This window comes from Equus caballus, chromosome 7, assembly GCF_041296265.1.
Source record: "Equus caballus isolate H_3958 breed thoroughbred chromosome 7, TB-T2T, whole genome shotgun sequence".
Lineage (NCBI taxonomy): Eukaryota > Metazoa > Chordata > Mammalia > Perissodactyla > Equidae > Equus > Equus caballus.
The window spans coordinates 56,699,254-56,718,702 of record NC_091690.1 but is presented as its reverse complement, the minus strand read 5'-3'; the positions used below and the strand labels follow the sequence as shown (position 1 = coordinate 56,718,702).

The following is a 19,449-nucleotide window of genomic DNA, read 5'->3' as shown; positions in this document are numbered from 1 at the left end:
CCACTGAGCACCATTCCTAGAGGAGTAAAACAAGACTCATCTCTCTCCTGTTGTTTAACATTTTTGCAGAAGAACAACACTTTAGGTTGATTGGATAATTTGGGGTGATGCCTCCACCCTCTCGCTTTCACAGGTGAGAAAGCTGTAAAGAGGATGCTGCTGTCTAGATGCTCTGATCTTTTCTGTTTTCATCCTGAGACCATTTGACAGGAGCAGGCTTTTGTGAGATCCCTTCCAGGGTCTAATAACATGAGAAGGGGGTGAGAAGTGTAGAGGTGGAGGCTGCAGGGGTCAGAAAAAGGGAAACAGGGAATGCCTGTAAGGCAGTGAGCAGCAAATATCTGTTCTGGCTTACGATAATTGTTGTTACCTTTGCTATGATACAATGCATGTCACCAAATAAAGACTCTACTACAAATGAGAATGGTTTCATTTTGGTCCAGTCGAGGCCAGGACAAGGCAGATATTCACGTGTTCTCATCACCTGCTATGCTCCAACCCTCATGCTACATGCTTTTATATAAGTGATCGTAATTTATATTTCCAATAAGCACAAAAGGCTGGTATTATTCCCCATCTGACAGGTGAGGAAAGAGATGTCACATGGAATGTAAATTGCAAAACTTGGGCTGGAATCCAGACTGCTTGATTCTAGTCATCTTACTTAGCTATGGCTGAGGTCAGCATGATTGTCACGAAGGCTTTTCACACTCAGGCACATCAAATGGCAGGCATTATCCCCAAAGGGTCACACATGAAGAATTCCTGAAGGAGATAATGATCCCTGGTGCCCAGCCTGAAAGCATTTAATACATTTTTGTTGAGTGAATCAATGGATGGGATAAAATTAACTGGGTTTTGAAATAGGTAAGGTTGAGAAGAAATAGGTCTTAGTCAAGGTGTGAGTGTTGAATTGCGGAACGGCTGGAGTTTATCATTACACATCCCCGTTTATTCACATCTCTATACTGAGGCCTGAAATACAGGAGACTTTAATCACTGTCCTATTTTTGCTAAGGTAAGATTTTTGTCAGAAATAGCTCTTTTAAAGTTGTCTTGCTTGGATCCTCTCATTGTCAATCATTCTTTCAATTGATGTTTGTTAAAGGACTCCGTCTGGGCACAGTGCAAAGGAGAGTTATGGCTAGAAGAAGGCTGGGATCTACGTCAGGTTGAATTGGGACTACTCAATAGGCTACCAGGACATGGTAGTAGAGAAGTCACGAATGATGATAAATGGATGAGCTCTGTGCAGACAGAGAGTCACAGAGTGCTTATGTGACTTGCATAACATCAGAAAGTAGCTAAGGGGGGAAGATGACATATAGCCTTGTTCTCTGAACTCTGGAGCTTTCCCCACTGTCTTCCACTGTGATCTTTCTTATCAAAGGCCACAAAACAAGGGCAGAGGGAAAGAGAAGAGATAGATGGAAACTTCTACCTATGGACTTGCCACAGAAGAGCCTCCATTTATACAGGCAGAAGAATATAACGGAGCAAAAGGGATCTAGAAATAAGAGATGCTTGCCTTGAGGAGCCGAGAGCTGTTCTGATGATCTCATTTCAGGAGATTAAAATCAACTCTGAGATTTGAATTCAGTCCATTGACTCAAATGGGATTAGATTTCTTAACCTTCACACTGACCTGTTTGTTCTGATGGTAGAAGTTACCTCCATCTCCCTGGAATTTCCTGCCGGAAGGATGCTGACCCCCAGGCATTGCAATGGAATGAAGTTTCTAACTGACCTTTCCTGACAGTTGGCCCTTAAGGCTCCTGGGTTTTTGAAACAGAATAGAGAATTCTAAGGTTTTCCTGACCTTTCATATGTTCCAAGCTCTCTATTTGCAGATTAATAATTTAATGGTTTGGTATTTACACGGAGTTAGGTAAAATTATAAAAGTTAAATATATTTAATAACTGCATAAGGAGAGAATAAAGAACACATCAAGTTGCATTGCGCTGCAGTTGCTTTTGCACACCTCATCTCATTTCATATTCACCGTGGTCTCAAGGGGTAGGTTGGAGCATTCCCCTCTTATGGGTGGTGAGACTGAAGCTCAAAGATTTTGAGTGACTTGCTCAAGATCATTTAGCTGGGAAGTGGGGAGGCTTGAAACCTGTCCTGGATCTTACTGACTCTGGTCTACTGTCCTTCAAGCTAATACCTCGATGGAGAGCATCCAGAAACTTTTAGTGGTAGAGTCAAAACTGATACTGAAAACATTCACTGTGAAAATTATAATAGAACAAAAAGCATGCAAAATATTTAATTACGAGGACAGGAGGGTTTCAGCAACATTGATAAGTATTTTAAATATAGGCATTCCTTCTTTCATTCAACAGTCATTTATTGAGGGTCTATTACGTACCAGGCATTCTTCTAGGTGCTGCAGATATGGCAGTATATAAGAGAGAGCTCCTGCTTTTGTAAGGCTTACATTCTAGAGGAAGAGTTAGACAATGGATAAATGAACAAGTATGCAAACGGGATAATTTCAGACAGATGGGGTGAGAAGAAAATAGAACAAGGAGTGGGAGACGTTAGGTGGGGTGATCAGAGAAGGGAAGTGTTCTCTTGAGAGGTGATATTTGAACTGAGGTCTGTGTGATAAAGATAGAACCAGCCATGCAGATACTGGGGGAGGACATGGGCCAAGGGAAAGGCAAGTTGTGAAGTGAGTTGAATTTGTTAAGTATGAAGACTTTGCTTTCAAAAAAAAGAGATGAGCAAGAGGGAAAGCTGGAGGAGGACATAAACTAAGGAGAGTAAACCTCAGAGAAGATCTAGCAGAAATCCAAATGGTGAGGATCTTGGCAGAGCTATTAAGAGAAGCATAGTGTTTGAATCCCCTTAGAGTCACCTTCTGTTAATGTGGGGCCCCGATGACATTGAACTGGATTGATCCTACAACAGCTCAATGGCTGAAGACAAAAGCACTGCCCGCACATCAAATTGGCTCTTTTCTAAAGCAGTATCATAGTGGGAAGGTTTGATGTGGCCCCAAACCCAGCAGGAACTGAAAAGCAAGTCTAGACTCTTATCTGAAGATGCTTTTCCAGTGAATGAAAATAATGAGTGGGAGATAGAATAAGAAGAATGTCTGGAGTTGGGAAAACCACTCCTGTGCTTTTTCAAATATTTTGGTTAAACAGCGGAGTGATTTTACAGAAGTAGTGGAAGATATAATTGAATAGAAAGAGAACACTTATGTCCTCAGGGTTAAATATAAAGATTCTGGAATTAGACAACTTGATCAAGTTTCAAATCTCTCTCACCTATTAACTGCATAACCTTTGGCAAGTTACTTGGTCATGCTAAGACTCAGTTATCTCATCTGCAAAATGGGGATGACAAGAGTATCCAGCAATTTAGTAATTGTAATGTGGAATTGTTATGAGGATTAAATGAAATTTTGCATGTGAAGTGCTCAACATACTGCCTGCCTCATAGGGAATAATCAGAAAATGGTACCAGTCGTTAGCTATGTTAGGGAGATGCTGTGGGGAATTTTTAGAAGCATGTGATTCTGTGAGGAAGACAGAAATCATAAAGCAGATCTGAGGGTTTTAAGAAGGGGTATTACCTAATTGGAGCTAAGCATTGTGCAAATGAATCTTACAAGTTGCTGCTCCTCTCTGAGCCTCAGTTTCCCCATCTGCAAACTGAAGTGGGTGTCAGGGCAAGACAGGAAATGCTCTCACATGCGTTCAACCTTGAAAATCTACTGTTTGATAAGTTAGTCACAGAGACCGGACATTCAGTCGTGATCTAAAGCTAGGATGACCAACCATCCTGATTTGCCCAAGACTGACGGGTTTCTTGGAACATTGAACTGGGACTTTCAGTGCTGTGACTGGTACAGGCTCAGGCAAACTGGGACAGTTGCCCACCCACAAAAGTGTTGCTTCCAAGAGAAGGCAAAGGGAGTGGCGAGGAAGCTCTATTTAAATGATATCTGACTGGTGTTCTCATAGCATCCCCTAACTGTCACTTTGTTAGGCTCAGGTACTTGCTTGTAATGTGGTCTTAGTCCCTTTATTCTGAGCCTTACAGGAATGGAGAGGGGACTTTTCCCATCATCCACTACAACGCTGTTCCATGATGTGTAAAAATGCTTCCATGTTAAAAGTTAAGAGAGCCCCTTGCTGTGCCGACTGACTGAGTATCCACAAGGGGAAAGGTATTGTTTTTCTTCCATTCCCAGCAATAAGTGATACAAAATTCCAAGGTTTCCCCTAAGGTCTCCTGAAGTAACTTTGGAACGAGATTGGGGGTCCTTCTTGCCTGTTTGCCTTCCCTGACCCTTCAGAATACCACGGAAAGCTCTTCTCCTCCTTGTCTACCTGACAAGCTTCTACTCGCTCCAACCAAGAGACCCCATCCTGAGAAACTTTTCCTGTACCCCAGCTGGAGTTCAAGGCTGACCCCTCTGTGCCCCCGTTTTACCTTTTTGCATAATCCTCCCTGAGCTTTTAACAGCTTGGCTACAATTATTTATTCTCTTCCCATTACCCATTGTTCTCAGCATTCCCTGAAGGCGGGTACCCTGGTGCCAAGCCAGTTGTGAGGCTGGAACTGTACTTCATGTTATATTAAAAACCCAGAGCCCAGGATGGCTGATCAGACTGTAGAATGCATCCTGCCCTCTGTCCTATCTGTTGCTTCAGTTTATTAATGCAAAACCTTCCAACAATTTTCTTTTCCATGGGAAAAATGAAATCCATTAATGTAATTTCAAACTTTAGTCTATCTAGCTTGAGTCCCAGGTTTTCTAGTGTTAGGGTACCAATGTGACTCAAAAAAATTAAAATTGCAGCAAAATTAAATAATCTTGTTGAATGGATGCTAAACCAGGAGCCAGTTGTATGACATGTAGCATCAACATGTACAAGGACTAATTATCCACTAATTGCAGCCACAGTAGAATTGAGCTCATTTTCACTGAGAAAGAAGGACTGACACAGTGCTGTGAATGGTTTAAAAATCCATTCTTAGACTCTGTGTGCATAGCCATTTGTCCAGAAGATACTGAATTTCTCAGACTGCTACTAGCCCCAAAGAAGGAATACTAAACTGCTGAAAATGTAAAAGAAGCATTTTGCAACTGTGCTTCTGGCCCCTTGGGTGACCGACTGGGAGGGGATGGAGGTCAACCTTGGGATGACAAGAGAAGAAGAAAAGGCACAGAGGAACTTGAACATGTGTGTCCAGCAGACCCACCACCAGTGACAGCCCTTAACCTTAAGTTTCCTGGGGCGTGTACCCCGTTTCAGGTCTGCCATAACTGTTCTCATCCCCGAAAGAGGAAGAAAACCTAAACGAGCTTCTCCCACCTCTACTCTCCCAAGAGAACCAGCAAAGGAAAACCAAGCAAACGATTACAGTGTACTAGTTAAGGGCACGCATTAGGAGTTACACAGTGCTAGCTACTTAGTAATCTAACTCTCAATAAATGATATGTATTTATGTTTATTTTGTGGGTAAATATGGAATAAACAAGATCTAGAGACATGCTATGGCAGTCTTCAAGGCTGCCAACCTCCCCCAGTGCCCTACACCAGCCCGAATCCCACAGTGCCAGTATTTGCTGATCTCTGATTTTTCCCCTGCTTTACTAACACTTTCAATGATTCTCTCACTTCCTTGCCAGTTCTTTTTTTCTTTTTTTTCCCCATTTTCTGAACAAGAAACTAAAATGCCACATAAGTCACGCTTTCAATAAGACATAGCTACGGTACCCCTTTAGCACCCTCCTTACTCGATTATTGGTTGCATTTTGGAAGAATTAATTCATTAGACTCCAGCCAGGACTGTGATCCAACAAGGCCCTTGGATTTGTCCTCCGTTTTGATACTCCCCATGGAGTGTTTGGTGGACCTAGAGAAATCAAAGGCTGGCTGTTTTGTGCAACCTCGGCCCTTCTGGTTTTCACGCTATACCACTCCTCCTCCCACTCCCCACCACTCGGCCTGTTTTAATGTTCTTTGGGAAATGAAACATGGGCTGAGCCCTCTCTGGCAGGTTAGCAATTCTTGCTTGTATATGACAAAGTCTTGGATAAATAACGTAATTTGGTTAAACAAGAAGCAAAGGCAAATGAGAAATAAAATACATATTAGAAAGAGTCAAGAAAAACTCATTAACATTGGCAATCTGCCATTTCTCTCCATTAACCTCAATTAACCACACAGACAGTAGACTTTGACATGCAATACAAAAAAACATGGCTTTATAAACTTGTAACATTTCATGCTAAAAACCCAAAATAATAATTATCACAGCACATAATTCCATTTTGAATATATTTGGAAGCTTTTCCCAAAAGGCATGGAAGCTTTTACAAGCCGTAATAGAAATGCTGTGTGATCATTCCCACATATATGGACCATTACCCGCACTGGGTGGTGGTACAGGCACTAACACACTTCCATACACGTTTTCAATACTACAGCTTTTTCATCCACTAGACTAATATTGATTGGTCACCATCCATATGCCAGGCACCGTGCTAAGCATGAAAGACACAAAGATTAGCTTAGGCTCTCAAAAGATATTCCTTTAATGAACTTTAAATAAATAAAAATGTGGTTGCCCTGGAGAGGCCACAGTCCCTTGAAGAAAACAAATGTACAAACAGAATACAAAGTGATAAAGCTATAATGGAATTATTTATAAAATCCTCCATAAAAGAGCAGAAGGAGAATACAACTCTTCCCTGAATTAATACAGCATTTTTTCAAGGAGTTGTAAAAGATTCTAATCCCTCCTTTATTTCCACTTCTATTTATAAAGGAAAAAAGCATCATGTGTTACTTTTAGGAAGGAAGAGGTTAATTGCTCCCCCCATTAAATCACTGGTATGTTACAGAGGAAGAGACTCAGGCACACAACATTTTTAAAGACTTGCACAAAGTTGCTTGCACAAAGTTGGTAAATGATTAAGCACAAATTTCTTTTTGTTTTGGTGAAGAAGATTGGCCCTCAGCTAACATCTGTGCCATGCTTCCTCTATTTTGTGTGTGGGACACTGCCACAACACAGCTTGATAAGCAGTATGTAGGTCCATGCCCAGGATCCAAAACCACTAACCCCAGACCAGCCCCACAAATTGCATCATTTTTGCAAGAGATGGTACTTCTTCCCAAAGAACAGAAAGACCATGACGTTGCATTAATTCAGACTCTTATCCAGGAGGATTTTACAGCAGTTGAAAATGCGGATTCTAGAATACTTCAGGAAACGCATGTTTACAGCTTTGGAATAAACACATAAGGTTAATGCTACTATTAACAAAATGTTGCCCAACGAAAGGCCTGCTTGGACAGACTCTAATGAATAGTTACATAGGCTGTTTCCAATTAGAACATCAAAATGGTGGTTGTTAAAATTAAAGTGCTTTGCAAATGGTTTGTCTCCAGTACATTAAGTATTCCTCTGAGACCTTTCCACCCTATTAATTTACCTGGGAAGTACAAAGGTAAACTTCAACCAGCCCCATAACTATTACAAATTCTCAGATAAGTGGAATGAAAAATAATGAGGTTTTACAGTGTATGTATAAATTTAGGACAAAAAGAAAGAATTGAATTATGTGAAAATTAACTGGGAAACGTGTGATCTTAAAAAAATAATGTTATCAGTCTTCTGATAACATTTAAAGTCCTCCAAAATAAGTGATACTTTGCCCCAATTTTTTTAATCCAGTTTGAAAACATTGCTCCTACCTAAGGCCTTGTATAAATCATCAAGCAAAGATGATCTTAAAGAAAGCACACATTGTCACGACTTTGCACATCCTCTGAGTAATTTGCACTTTATTCATCCTCCTGATTTTATCTGTCACATGAAAACAGATGTAGAAACAAATTATTTGCAGTGAAATCATTTCCAAGGGGAGAACAGTGGTTGTTTTCACACCTCCGCACTGTGGCAGGGCTTAAAGGCCTGCATGGTGTTCATTCGAATAAGCAGAAAGACACTTCAACTTTCAGTTTCCTGGTTATTAAATTTTCAGACTTTGTGGATAAGATTTTCTAAAGTCTATAAGATTTTCCTTTGGAATGTAATTAGAAATAGCATCCCGGTGCTCTTAGGATTTTTAATAAAAATCAAAAATAACACACTGCTTCTTATAGATGCTGTTTCTGTTTTTTAAACAGCATGTGCTAAGTGCAAGGCACCATGCTAAGTATGTCATCTGTATTGTTTCTAACTCGGAGGGAGTTCTTACTATCCCCATTTCAGAGATGACAAGACCAAGATCGGAGAAGATATATAACTTGTCCCTGGTCACACAACTAAGAAATAGAGCCAGGATTGAAACCTAGATTTACCTTTTTCTTTAATCTTTTGCCTCATTATTCTCAGCTACGAATTTGACATTTTAACTTTTTCAAACTTCTTTATCTATTGGCATCTTATTTGCCATTAAAGGCCTCGTGCAAAGTCAACTTATTCCTTATGTTTTCCGATTGCACAATTCAGCATTAATCGTTCCTTCTTCAGGGCACCCAGAGTTGTCCAGGTATGTATCAGCTCACACCTTGTATTATAGTTATTTGCATCTGTGTCTGTCTCTCTCCCTGGATTGTTAGTTCCATGAGGGCAAATATGGGGACTTAGTGTTGTATCCCCTGGGCTCTTCCCTCTGGGCCTTGTGTCCAAATATGCTTTTGTGGGGAAGAGAGAGCGTCACCACAGAGGTGGCATTTCACCTCTGCTACGAGGGCCCTGGGTGCCACATGGAGCTAGGAGAGGTGTAGGACTGTAGGAGGTACAGGAAACTATGACAGAATGAAGAAGCCAAACAGTAGCTGAGCTCAGCCAGTGTATTGGGGGAAGACACAAGGCGTATGTCAGATCTAAGGTCGTAACAAACCTGGCAACCACAGTTTAGTCCTTTGCTAGGAGGATTCAGAATAGAACTTTGAGGAATTCGGATGAGGGCGTGCAGAGAACTATGCCCCAGGTGCCCTGTTTGGTCTTTAAATTCTTTTGTATTATAAAATTAAATGTTCTTCACTGTGGGAGTACTAGATAATTTAGATAAGCCAAAAAAATTAATTACCGCAACCCATCACCCACAGATAACAAGTGTATTTACAGTGATTCTCACCCCGTTAGCTGAATATTAGAATCACCTGGAGCTTTTCCGAAAATCCCCATACCCAGGCTTCCACCCATACCAAATAATTCAGAATCTCTGGATGTGGGACCCTGGCATCAGTATTTTTTTAAAGCTCCCTAGGTGATTCCAATACACGGCCATGTTTGGAAACCAGCAATGGTCTAGAGCCAGGCTTCTCAAAATTAAGTATACATACAAATCACATTGGTCCAGGAGGAGTCTGCAGTTCTGCATTTCTAACTGGTTCCCGGGTGATGCTGATGCTGCTAATCCATGCCACACTCTGTGTAGCAACGATATATACTATCCTCTCAATAAAATTTAACAGTGCATGGATGAAGGATTTCGTATGAATCAGTCTTTGAACAAGTCACTTAAGCTGTGAGCCTCAGTTTTCTTATCTGTCACATGACAGGGTAAGTAGTAGACATTTTACAATTTTTGTTGCCCAAATGTTTAAACACATTTGAGGGAGATCTCAGGGTGGGAAGGAAGCAAGATTAGACTGTTGAATACATACAATACTCCAGGCATTATTTTTGGAGCTAATAATAAGAGTAATATTATTGGAGCATTTAATATGTGCCAGGAACTGAGCTAAGCATTTTAAATCAATTATTTAATTTAATAAGCCTCATTTTACAGATGAGGAGGCTGATACTTAGAGAAGCTAAGTAACTTGCCCAGGAACAAGCAGTTGCCTGGGGTAAAACTGGGATGCAAAGCCAGGCAGTCTGATGCCAGAGCCTGAGTACTGATTAGTGGATTGCTAACTGGTATACCATGATGCTTCCCAGACTGGATAATCTCTAAGATGCATCCATACCGTGTAATTTAGGTTATCAGCCACTTCTTCCTTATTTTGATCATCCAATATTCATAATTATGGAAAAAAATAATCTTGGCAGATTGAGAAAGGAGGAGATGTGCAGCATATTGCACATCTGAGCACACACATCAGTGGTATGTTAATGGCACTAAAGATGGCATCATTTCCTACGACATCCTTAATATTGGTTCGCCATCTGCAGTTTAATTTCTCTGAAGAAATCCAATATGGCACTCAAGTTTGAGCTCAGTTGCCTGGAGACATCTTCAGGTACGTAAATACTTCTTCATCTGGGCCGAATCAGAAGGCAGAGCTGGAGGGCTATGTGAGATTGGGAGGGAGAGCCATGAGGATTGGTGATGAGGAGAGGAATTGAGGGAAGAACAGATGGTAAGTATCCAGGTATTCTGGCAAAATTAGAATTGTACACAGCATCTCTGGTCCTAAATGTATGTGTGTGCGTATGTGCGTGCACGCATATGTAGGTGTGCATGGTAGGCCCACTAGGTACAAGAAAGACCTGTTCAGAGGAGAAGGCCTTTAGAAATATTCTCCACCATATATCTTCTTCATTACTTCTCCCTTGTTGGCCACCATCTTATCCCTCACCATGATAACAAGTTGTATTGACCCGGATGCCTCTCATTGATCTTGTCAGTAATGCATGGTACAGCGAGGGAGCAGGGCTTGCCCTACCCTCAGAACTCTCCCTCCAGGCTGTGGGCAACTCCATCTGTCAACTCAGCCTGAGGAGAAGGTGCAAGGTATGTGCCAGCATCAATACTTTTCCTTCGCAAGCTGGCTTTTCCCCATTGCCACGTTTAGCAGCTACAGAATCCTGTATCCAAAGAGGGAAGTGTGTCTGGCAGAAGAGGGCTGCCAGATTCCCCTGCTGCTAAGGCAGAATTGGGAAATGCCGTTTATTTGCTTGCAAAGAAAGAAAATGAAACTTATCTGTTACAAAAAACCAACAGCTATGAATCACATTTGACCCACAGGGTCTTCATACTTCGGTTTAAGATGCACTCTGACTTACAGTTCTAAAGCTTCTATTAGCATCTTGGAAATCACCATTTATAGAGAAAAATCCAAGTTGTAGGCTTAATCTCTATCGGTGATTTCCTCTGTCAGATTTTCTTAAGAAATTTAATAGCAGCACTGCCTGCTCAATCGAGCAGCTCCAAATCTTTACACCTGACGAAACAGCTCTTATTTAAGAAGCATCCTGATGGGGCCAGTTTCGAGAATCCTTTGTGTTTGACACCCCCCATAACGTTGTAGCTCTTGTATATTTTTTGCTTTCTGATTATTCTTTTCTTTTAAAGAAATATCATATTGTCGAAGAATACACATTACTTAGGTTTTTTTGTGCAAACCTAATATGTGGCTTCACTCCAACTTTAATTTTTCCTCAAATCCTGAAATTTGCACTTACTGTGTGTTCATTTCTTTCTGTCCATATTCACTGCACAGCCTATGTCCATGTGAAAATACAACAGGGAACATTTTAAGGCTACCTAAAGCCTTAAATGAGAGGCTAACATGAGAGGTGGAAACGGAAGTTCTAGAAATTAGAATCTTGTGGAAGAGCCAATAAACATGGGAATCACTAAGGGGTTTTTTTACTACTTAAAAACACACACTCATAGTTAACTGATGTTTTTACGTTCTCCTTTTGAGAGATATGCATAGGGGTGTTTCAGTGTTGATTTTGTGGATAAATAAAACCAGAACACAGCCCCTCTTGTTTCTGCCTGAGTGACCCACCCAGGTCCTTCACAGCTAGACTTGCATCCATCAAGAAGAAAGTGGGGTCAGATGAGAGAACAGAGAATGAAGAAGAATAGTGATCTCCTTCTAATGCTTTTATATTATGATAGACTCTTTGCATTGAAAAGAGACTTTGGGACATTCCTAGAGGAGGAAACAAGGGCCTGGAGAAAAAACCTGGTTGCTGTAATCTCATAACCAGTTACTGACAGAGCTGAGACTGGGACCCAGGTCTCCTGGCTCCTGGGAAGGTGGCTAAGGACATAGTGAAGAAGCATCAGAGTTAGGTTCCCTGGGTCGGAATCATGGCTCAGTCACTGGTGACCTTGGGAAAGTTATTTTAACTCAGTTTCCTCCTAGAAGATGTCAAAATAGTTCCTATTTCTCTGAACGATTGTGAGATTAAGTGAGATCATGTCTGTGAACTGTTTAGTAGTGGCTGGCACATAGTATTCAATAAATGTTGGATATTACTATATTATTATTTGCCCAACTTTCTCCATAAATTAGATAGAAACCAGGATGCGAGAGAACCATGGAATGGCCTCAAAGCTCCTGTGCATAACTTTAAAGATTAAAAATCTTTAATTAGCAGCTGAAAAACAAAAAACTGTCAGGAATTGTTCTATGGACCTCTAACTATCAACATGGAAGAAGGTGTCCAAACATTGAAAAACGTTAAAATTTTCAAAGAATGAAAGAGAACATTCAGATAACTTTAAGTGCCAAGGTTTGGGACCATTATGGCCAATCTGTATAAAACAGTACTGAGAGTTGTGGAAGACTGCATCCATGTCACCTTCATTCAAACAAGTTTTGCTGGGTACCTATAATGTACCAGATTCTATGTTAAATGCCAGGAACACAAAATGAATAAGATCTATTGACTAACCTTTTCTTTCTATCCTGTTAGGAAAGACTGACTCTTTAACAAAAAGTAGAGCCAAATATTGGGTGCTGTAGTAGAACATTTATGTATGCAATAGATGTGACAGGCATTGACCTAGGTTCCCAAGCTCAACTGGTGAACTACCCAAAGTCTCTGCCTCCCTAAACCTGCAGTCTCAAGGGGGATCTGGACAATAGATGAATTACATGCAACATGCTAGAGAAGGAAAGGTAAGAGGACATGACATTTGAACTGTTGGAAGGAAGGCAAGGGGTTTACCAGATAACTGGGGGTAGGCATGGAGAAATGGTGAGCAGAGGAAATGGGGCGTGAAAAAGAGAGAGTAAGCACTAATTGTAGCTCACAGGGCTGATGATTCTAGTTGTATCTTTAATACGAGACTCAGCTTCCAACAGTCCTGGAAAATTATGCTGAAACAGCTAAGAACTACACTGCTTCAAGTAGCACTTAAAGAAAATGTGAATGTCATGGCAGCAGATTACACAGCTGCGACCCAGGACACCCACAAGGAGAAAGAGCAGGGAAAAGATGTCATCCTTACAAGCATCACTTCTCTGACCATAACTACTTAGAACATCTCGAGTTCTCTTTTGGACTGGCAGCCACATTTTCGTGCTCAGGCTGTTTCTCAGAGAGGGTGTTAGAGTCCCCATCTCTGCAACAAAAAATCAAAAACAGACGTTTTTAAAGTAGTTGCAAGTTTCCAGCCATGCGCTCTCCCCCTCCTTTACTGAGTATCGTTCACTTAGGACTGGCGTAATTCCCCTCCTAAATTGGAGGTTTGCCCATGTAATTATATCAAATGATGTGTTTGTTTATATCTCCAAACCACATTCAAAAGCTCGCCTATGATTTATCTTTGAAATTCAATTTCTTCATGTCAGTCCCCAATTTACTGTGCCCAATCGTCTACAGTTACATATGTGATGTACACGCCTCTCTTCTGCAGAGATTACACAATGGGGTTGCTTTTCACAGTGATGAATCAGAGCCCTTGAAGAAGGAGGTTGCTCTGTTTCATTCTCTTCCTTACCTAAGGCCCAACCGCATTCAGCTACAACAAGGTTGTTAGAAATGAAGATGCAGCATTGGCAATTTTGACTAATTCCTCTGGACTGTGAGGGATGCTCACTGCCTTCCTTTCTGACTGTGCTGCTGAAGCCCCATAGCTCATCCTAATATGTACCTTTAGAAGGAAGAAAGCTTTTTGCCCCTTCTTGGTTTAGCTGGCCCTGGCTTGATAACAAGATTTATTTTTCAGCGTAAATAACAACCAGTTCTGTCTTTAACCCAAAGTGCTCCGTTCGTTATTGTGTTCCAGATTCCCTGTGGACAAACCTGATCACTCTTCATTCCAACCCCTCTTCGTGTCTGATTCCTAAACTAACTTGCTCATTCATTCATTCACGTATTTGTAAATGTCTGTCTTCTCCAAACATGAAAAACTTGTTAAAATCTAGAAGGCAGAGTTTATGATATCCTACCGATTTTTAATAGCTTTACTGATAGGTAATTTACATACAGTAACATTCATCCATTTAAAGTATACAATTCAATGGTTTTCAGAATACTTATGGAACTGTGCAGCCATCACCATAATCTGTAATTTTAGAGCATTTTCATCATCCCAAAAAGAAACTTTGTACCCACTAGTAGTCACTCCCTATCCACCACCCCCACCTCATCTGATTTCCTACTGATTTTCACTTTTGAGTTGGATTTTTTTTTTCCTGCCTTTTACCTTATATCTGTGAAAATAAAGGTGATAGAAACTCAGAGAACTGAAACCTGCAGATGTTTTTTCCTGCGTTTCCTCCAGGAACAGAAACTGCTTGGCTTTCTCAGGTTCACTGTTGTGGGTGTTGTTTGAGACTTTTCAGGAAACCTCTTTCCCTGTTGGCTGATAAATATGTTAAAAACACATCCTGGTGAAGGTATGCAATGTAAGGGGAGCCACGCTGCTCTCCCAGTTACACATGTGCATTGTGACAATAAGTGACTTTCCTAAAGAATTACCCTAGGAATAATCAGGAGAGGAAGCTGACCTTTTCCCTGTGCACAGTCACACCACAATGGGCCATGGCTGCATGACCTGGGCAACGAGGACCTGAAATGACACGGGAGTCCGCAGGGGAACAGAGGGCAAAAGGGCTCCTGGCCTTTTGTGTCTGAAAGAGCATCAGGAGTGTAGCCAAGTGGAGGCTTGACAGCGCCTTCCCTCATTTATGGCCTCAATATAACAAGTAGTTCTCACTCCCATTGTGACCTCTAACAGAGGATGCCTCCTGAAGAGGTGGTGAGGTTTGTGAAAGCCTTCTGCCCTCTTTCGAGAATACAGTTACTTCTCACTTGGAAAGAGCCTCCATGACATATGACCTTGTAGGATAGCATGGCCTGAAAATGAAAGTGTCAGATTTGTGTGTTAGACGCCCACTGGTGTGACCACACTGACCCTTGATGAATATGACTCAGAGCTGTGCTCCCCTTTATCACCCCATCCACCAGTGCGCTCACACATCATCTCCATCTCCCCCTCGCTCACCCCACACACGAACACGCTGAGCCTGATGGTCTGATCCAGATGCTGAAGCAAGTCAGTGTATTTCATTCTTGGATGTGGCTGGGCAGAAAAATTAATGTTAATAAAAAGCCGTAGTGAGATTCAACAGAGGATAGTGGAATTGCATAGAGCGTTCTCTTAGAATCAGAGGACGATCTCAAGGCAGCATCCCAGGACATTAGGATACAGTAAAGGAGGGATGGAGTTGGGCACAAAATCTATGTTTTTTGAGTTTCCTGAGAGGTTCCGGTGGGCAGCTTGGGAAGGGAAGTGACTGATTCTCTCCCTTGAAACTCCTGATAGCAGTCTTCTCTCCACAATCTCTGACAATAGCTCACCTTTGTTTCCCCAAGAATGCCTGGCGCTGCCCCATTCACACAGAGGAACTCAGAAATGGTTTCAAATGAATATTAAAGGCAACACCCCCTGCACAACCACAACTACTCTCCCCACACCAAAACAATACCCTCTTAAACAAACGCATTCTAAGTCTGTAGCAAAACTGAAGATTAGAATATAGATAATCTGTCTCTTCTACAGCAACTTGCATCGACTTGCATTGAGCATTAATGAAGTTCCTACTCTTTGTTTTAGGCCAGGGGCTGGGTGGGCACCAGGGCTTCAGAATCAAAAGGTCAGCCCTTCCCATGAAGTGACTATCAACCTATCTAGTGGGAAAATACAGACCCGTGAACAAAGGATTATAGTGTAGGCCAAAGAACAATGGTTGCAGTGGGTAGTGGTTATGCTGGGACATATGAGATGGGCACCTAACACTGATAGAGGCATCATCTCTCTAACACCTGAGCTAACACCTGAGCTAAATTTGAAAACTCTGTGAATGAAGCAGTGGGGTGGGGCACATTCCAGAAAGAATTCATGGAAAGGCAGGTCATTTGTGCAATGGGAACATAGGTTTCCCTGCCATGGGGAGTGTAGACAGATGAGAGTGGAGGCTGAGCGGGGCCAGCTTGTAAACAGCCGTGCTACTCCAATGAGATTTTTTTTTGAAGGCCATTTAGCCTCCTGTGGCATCTTCTTGACTTTCTCTAAAATCTGTGTACTCTCACCCACCACTTCTGTGTAAAACAAAAGCTGGAGGTCGTGAACTCCTCAGCAGACCTTGGTAAAATACCTTTTCTGTATTTTTTTTTTTTTTTGGAGGAAGATTAGCCGTGAGGTAACTACTGCCAATCCTCCTCTTTATGCTGAGGAAGACTGGCCCTGAGCTAACATCCATGCCCATCTTCCTCTATTTATATGTGGGACACCCACCACAGCACGGCTTTTTTGCCATGTCCGCACCCAGGAGCCGAACTGGCGAACCCTGGGCCGCCGAGAAGCCAAACATGTGAACTTAACCACTGTGCCACCGGGCCGGCCCCACCTTTTCTGTATTTCTAGTACCTCACCAGTGTTAGGAGTGAGCTCTTCATGTGATTTTCCCTATTCTTTCCTGTCAACCAGCATATGCCATGAAAACAGCCCAATCCATAGTCTCTTGTCTTCAGGGACATTGTAGAATGAAGAAATGGAATGTCAATTTGACCTCCTAATTGCCGTTTGACAATAATAATAAGAAAACCTGCAAAAGAAAAATTGGTGCAATAAACTGGGTAGCCTTGAAGCTTTTGTCTTATTCTTTTTTCTTTGTCTTTATACTCAAAGGGGCGATCCAATTATGAGAAACACTATTTGAAGAAAGGAGAGATATTTCCCATGTGAAACCAATTTTGTGTAAAGATTTAAACACATAAAACAAAATGATAAAATTACGGTATGAGATCTTTGGTATCTAAGAATTTTTAAATTTGAAATAATTATTTGTACAAGTAGTCATCACAGAAATAACCTTCTTTGTCAAGTATTAAAAAAAATTATATAAGTGTAGAAAAGTTAAATAAGAAAGTGCTGTTTCAGAGCCTGAATCTAATCAGCATCAACAACTTATTAATTGTTCAAGAACTCTAAAATCTTTAATGAGCTTCCTAGTGTAGAATTTCAGTCATATGCAAATGAGTCATTGAAATTCCTCATTATCAGAAAAACAACAGGTCTTTAGTGAGTTTTTACATCCCCAACGTGATTACAGTACCTCAACTGTGGCAAACAGAACAGAAACAAATTTTTCAGGTTTTCTTTGTAAATTTTATTTTGTTTTTAAGAATAATTTTGAGACCATCTGATTGTCACTGGCGATCGGAGAGTTACTTTTTCTCATCATTTTTGCTTTTCCTTTAACTGGACTTATTTCCCGTGCTCAGTAAGCTACTTGCCCCAGATATTTAAAAGTCAAATATTCTCATTTCTACGCAGGTCTGATTACAACCACTTCAAGGAAATTGGATCGAGAACAGCAGGCAGAACATTTTCTGGAGGTAAGCGCATAGAGGGAACCGGCATTCATTAAAACTGACTTTCACTCAACTTCTTTAACCTTCAATGTAAACTAGAACTTCAGTGTGTTTGAGCAGCACGTTCCTACAGGAAGATACTTCTCTTGGGCTGATTGGGTCTGAATTTGGAGATCACTGCTGCCTTCCTCTGAATGCGCTCCTGCGCGCCGAGGACCCATGCATGGCAGGGCCGCCGTTGCCTTCTGCTGAAAACAAGCAGGTAGATCAGCATCTCTGCCTGACTTCAGGCCCCTTTGTCAACAATCAGAAAAGAAAGTTCAGGAGCAGAGCCCCCTGAGCCGCTGCAGCCTCAGATATAGAAAGAAAAGAGCAGAATGCTGCTGGTAAAGTGAAGTATATCCTTGTGAAGAAATGCGCTGCTTTGCTCCTCATTTCTTTCCTTGGGAGAGGGTTGAGGAAGAGAAGGCTGCGAGTTGATTCACTGCCCAAGATGACTGTTTCTGAAACCATAAAATGTACTCCTATAATTCATTAAGACAGAAACAGCAGCAGTATAAAGTAAAGGAGCATTATTTCTGGAGGAAAAAAAAAATAACATCATAAGGTGGGGGATGAGACAATAGGTATGAAAGAGCTTTGTGGAACATTCTTTCTGTATATATTGAGTATCTTTATTGGGAAGCTTGAAGTCTGGGTAGTATGTGTGACGTTCTGATTTAAGTGTGACAGTCTGATATGGAATGGATGACAGTGCTGCAAAGTTAGGGCTTTGTTAAGGTTTTATGATGTGTCTATGCTTCTAAAATGGTCTGTTAGTTCCTAAGAATCGCTTACTGGAATCCACAGGGCCTCCTGACACAGACAGACAGACAGACAGACAGACAGACACACACACACACACACACACACACACATACACATACACTCCCACCCCTCAGATCTCCTGTGGTGTTCTTTTTTAACTCAGTTCACCAGTAATGATTTATTTAAAGAAGACTGCACTAGGAATCAGTGACCATGGGCCCTGGAGTGCCCCTGCCATGATTAGCTTGAATCCTTAGAAGCTGTTTAATTGCCCTGACCTCAGTTTCCCCTGCTGTGAAATGTGGCAAGTAATTACTACTCCATATATCTCAAAGGATCACGATTAGGATCAAACCTTATATTTCATATCAAAGTATTTTTAAAATTTTAAAGCATTACACATAATAAAGGATTATTATTATTATTATCACGTGGCACTATGATAATCCTTTTAAAACATTACTATCCTCTCATAAAGATGAAAGACTCCAGGCTGCCAAAAAATAATTATTATAATTCTTTTTTCAAAATCATACTAATGGGCTGCAGTACGTACCTGGTCCAGGAGTAGAGTACGTTTGCCAGAATAATAACACCTCGTTTTAGATTTATGTGTTCCTTTCCTCTGCAGCAGAGGGTCCAGGACTCCTGGAGAGGCTGTGTTCTCAGATAGTTGAACCCATTACCTTCCAGCAGGGAAGAGGGAGGTTGTCCCATTAGCTGGGGAATCTACCTGAGATCACCTACTGCCTTCTGCCTGAAAAGATGGTGTGCTTAGGCCGTGTGTGGTACAGTATGACTGTCAGGAAAAGCCGCAAGAGTGTTTTCCAGACGTTTAAATGCACTCCCCAAAAGAATCCTTAATGGGTTCACATCCTTTACAGACTTACGTAAATACGGACGAAACATTTTGATTCTTTAGACTAACACAGATGGGTCTGGAACATCACTTCTCAGTACCCGGTATAATCTGCCTAGGAAAGTAGTGGAGCGTAGCAGTTACCAACCTCATAGGGTTGTTGGGAGATTAAAATATGAAATATGTGGAAAACATTCAGTCCATTATCTGGTGCTAAGTAGGTGCTCAG

At 41.3% G+C, this 19,449-nt stretch overlaps 1 protein-coding gene across 4 annotated transcripts in view; it reads left to right on the top strand.

Moving 5' to 3' along the window:
• FAT3 (FAT atypical cadherin 3) overlaps positions 1 to 19,449 on the top strand; it is a 617,178-nt gene that overhangs the window by 420,475 nt on the left and 177,254 nt on the right. For all 4 annotated transcript variants that reach the window (XM_023645581.2, XM_023645579.2, XM_070273207.1 and 1 more), the window contains exon 4: positions 17,517 to 17,578. In XM_023645581.2, coding sequence (XP_023501349.1) covers positions 17,517 to 17,578 — 62 coding nt within the window. The remainder of the gene's footprint in view (positions 1 to 17,516; positions 17,579 to 19,449) is intronic.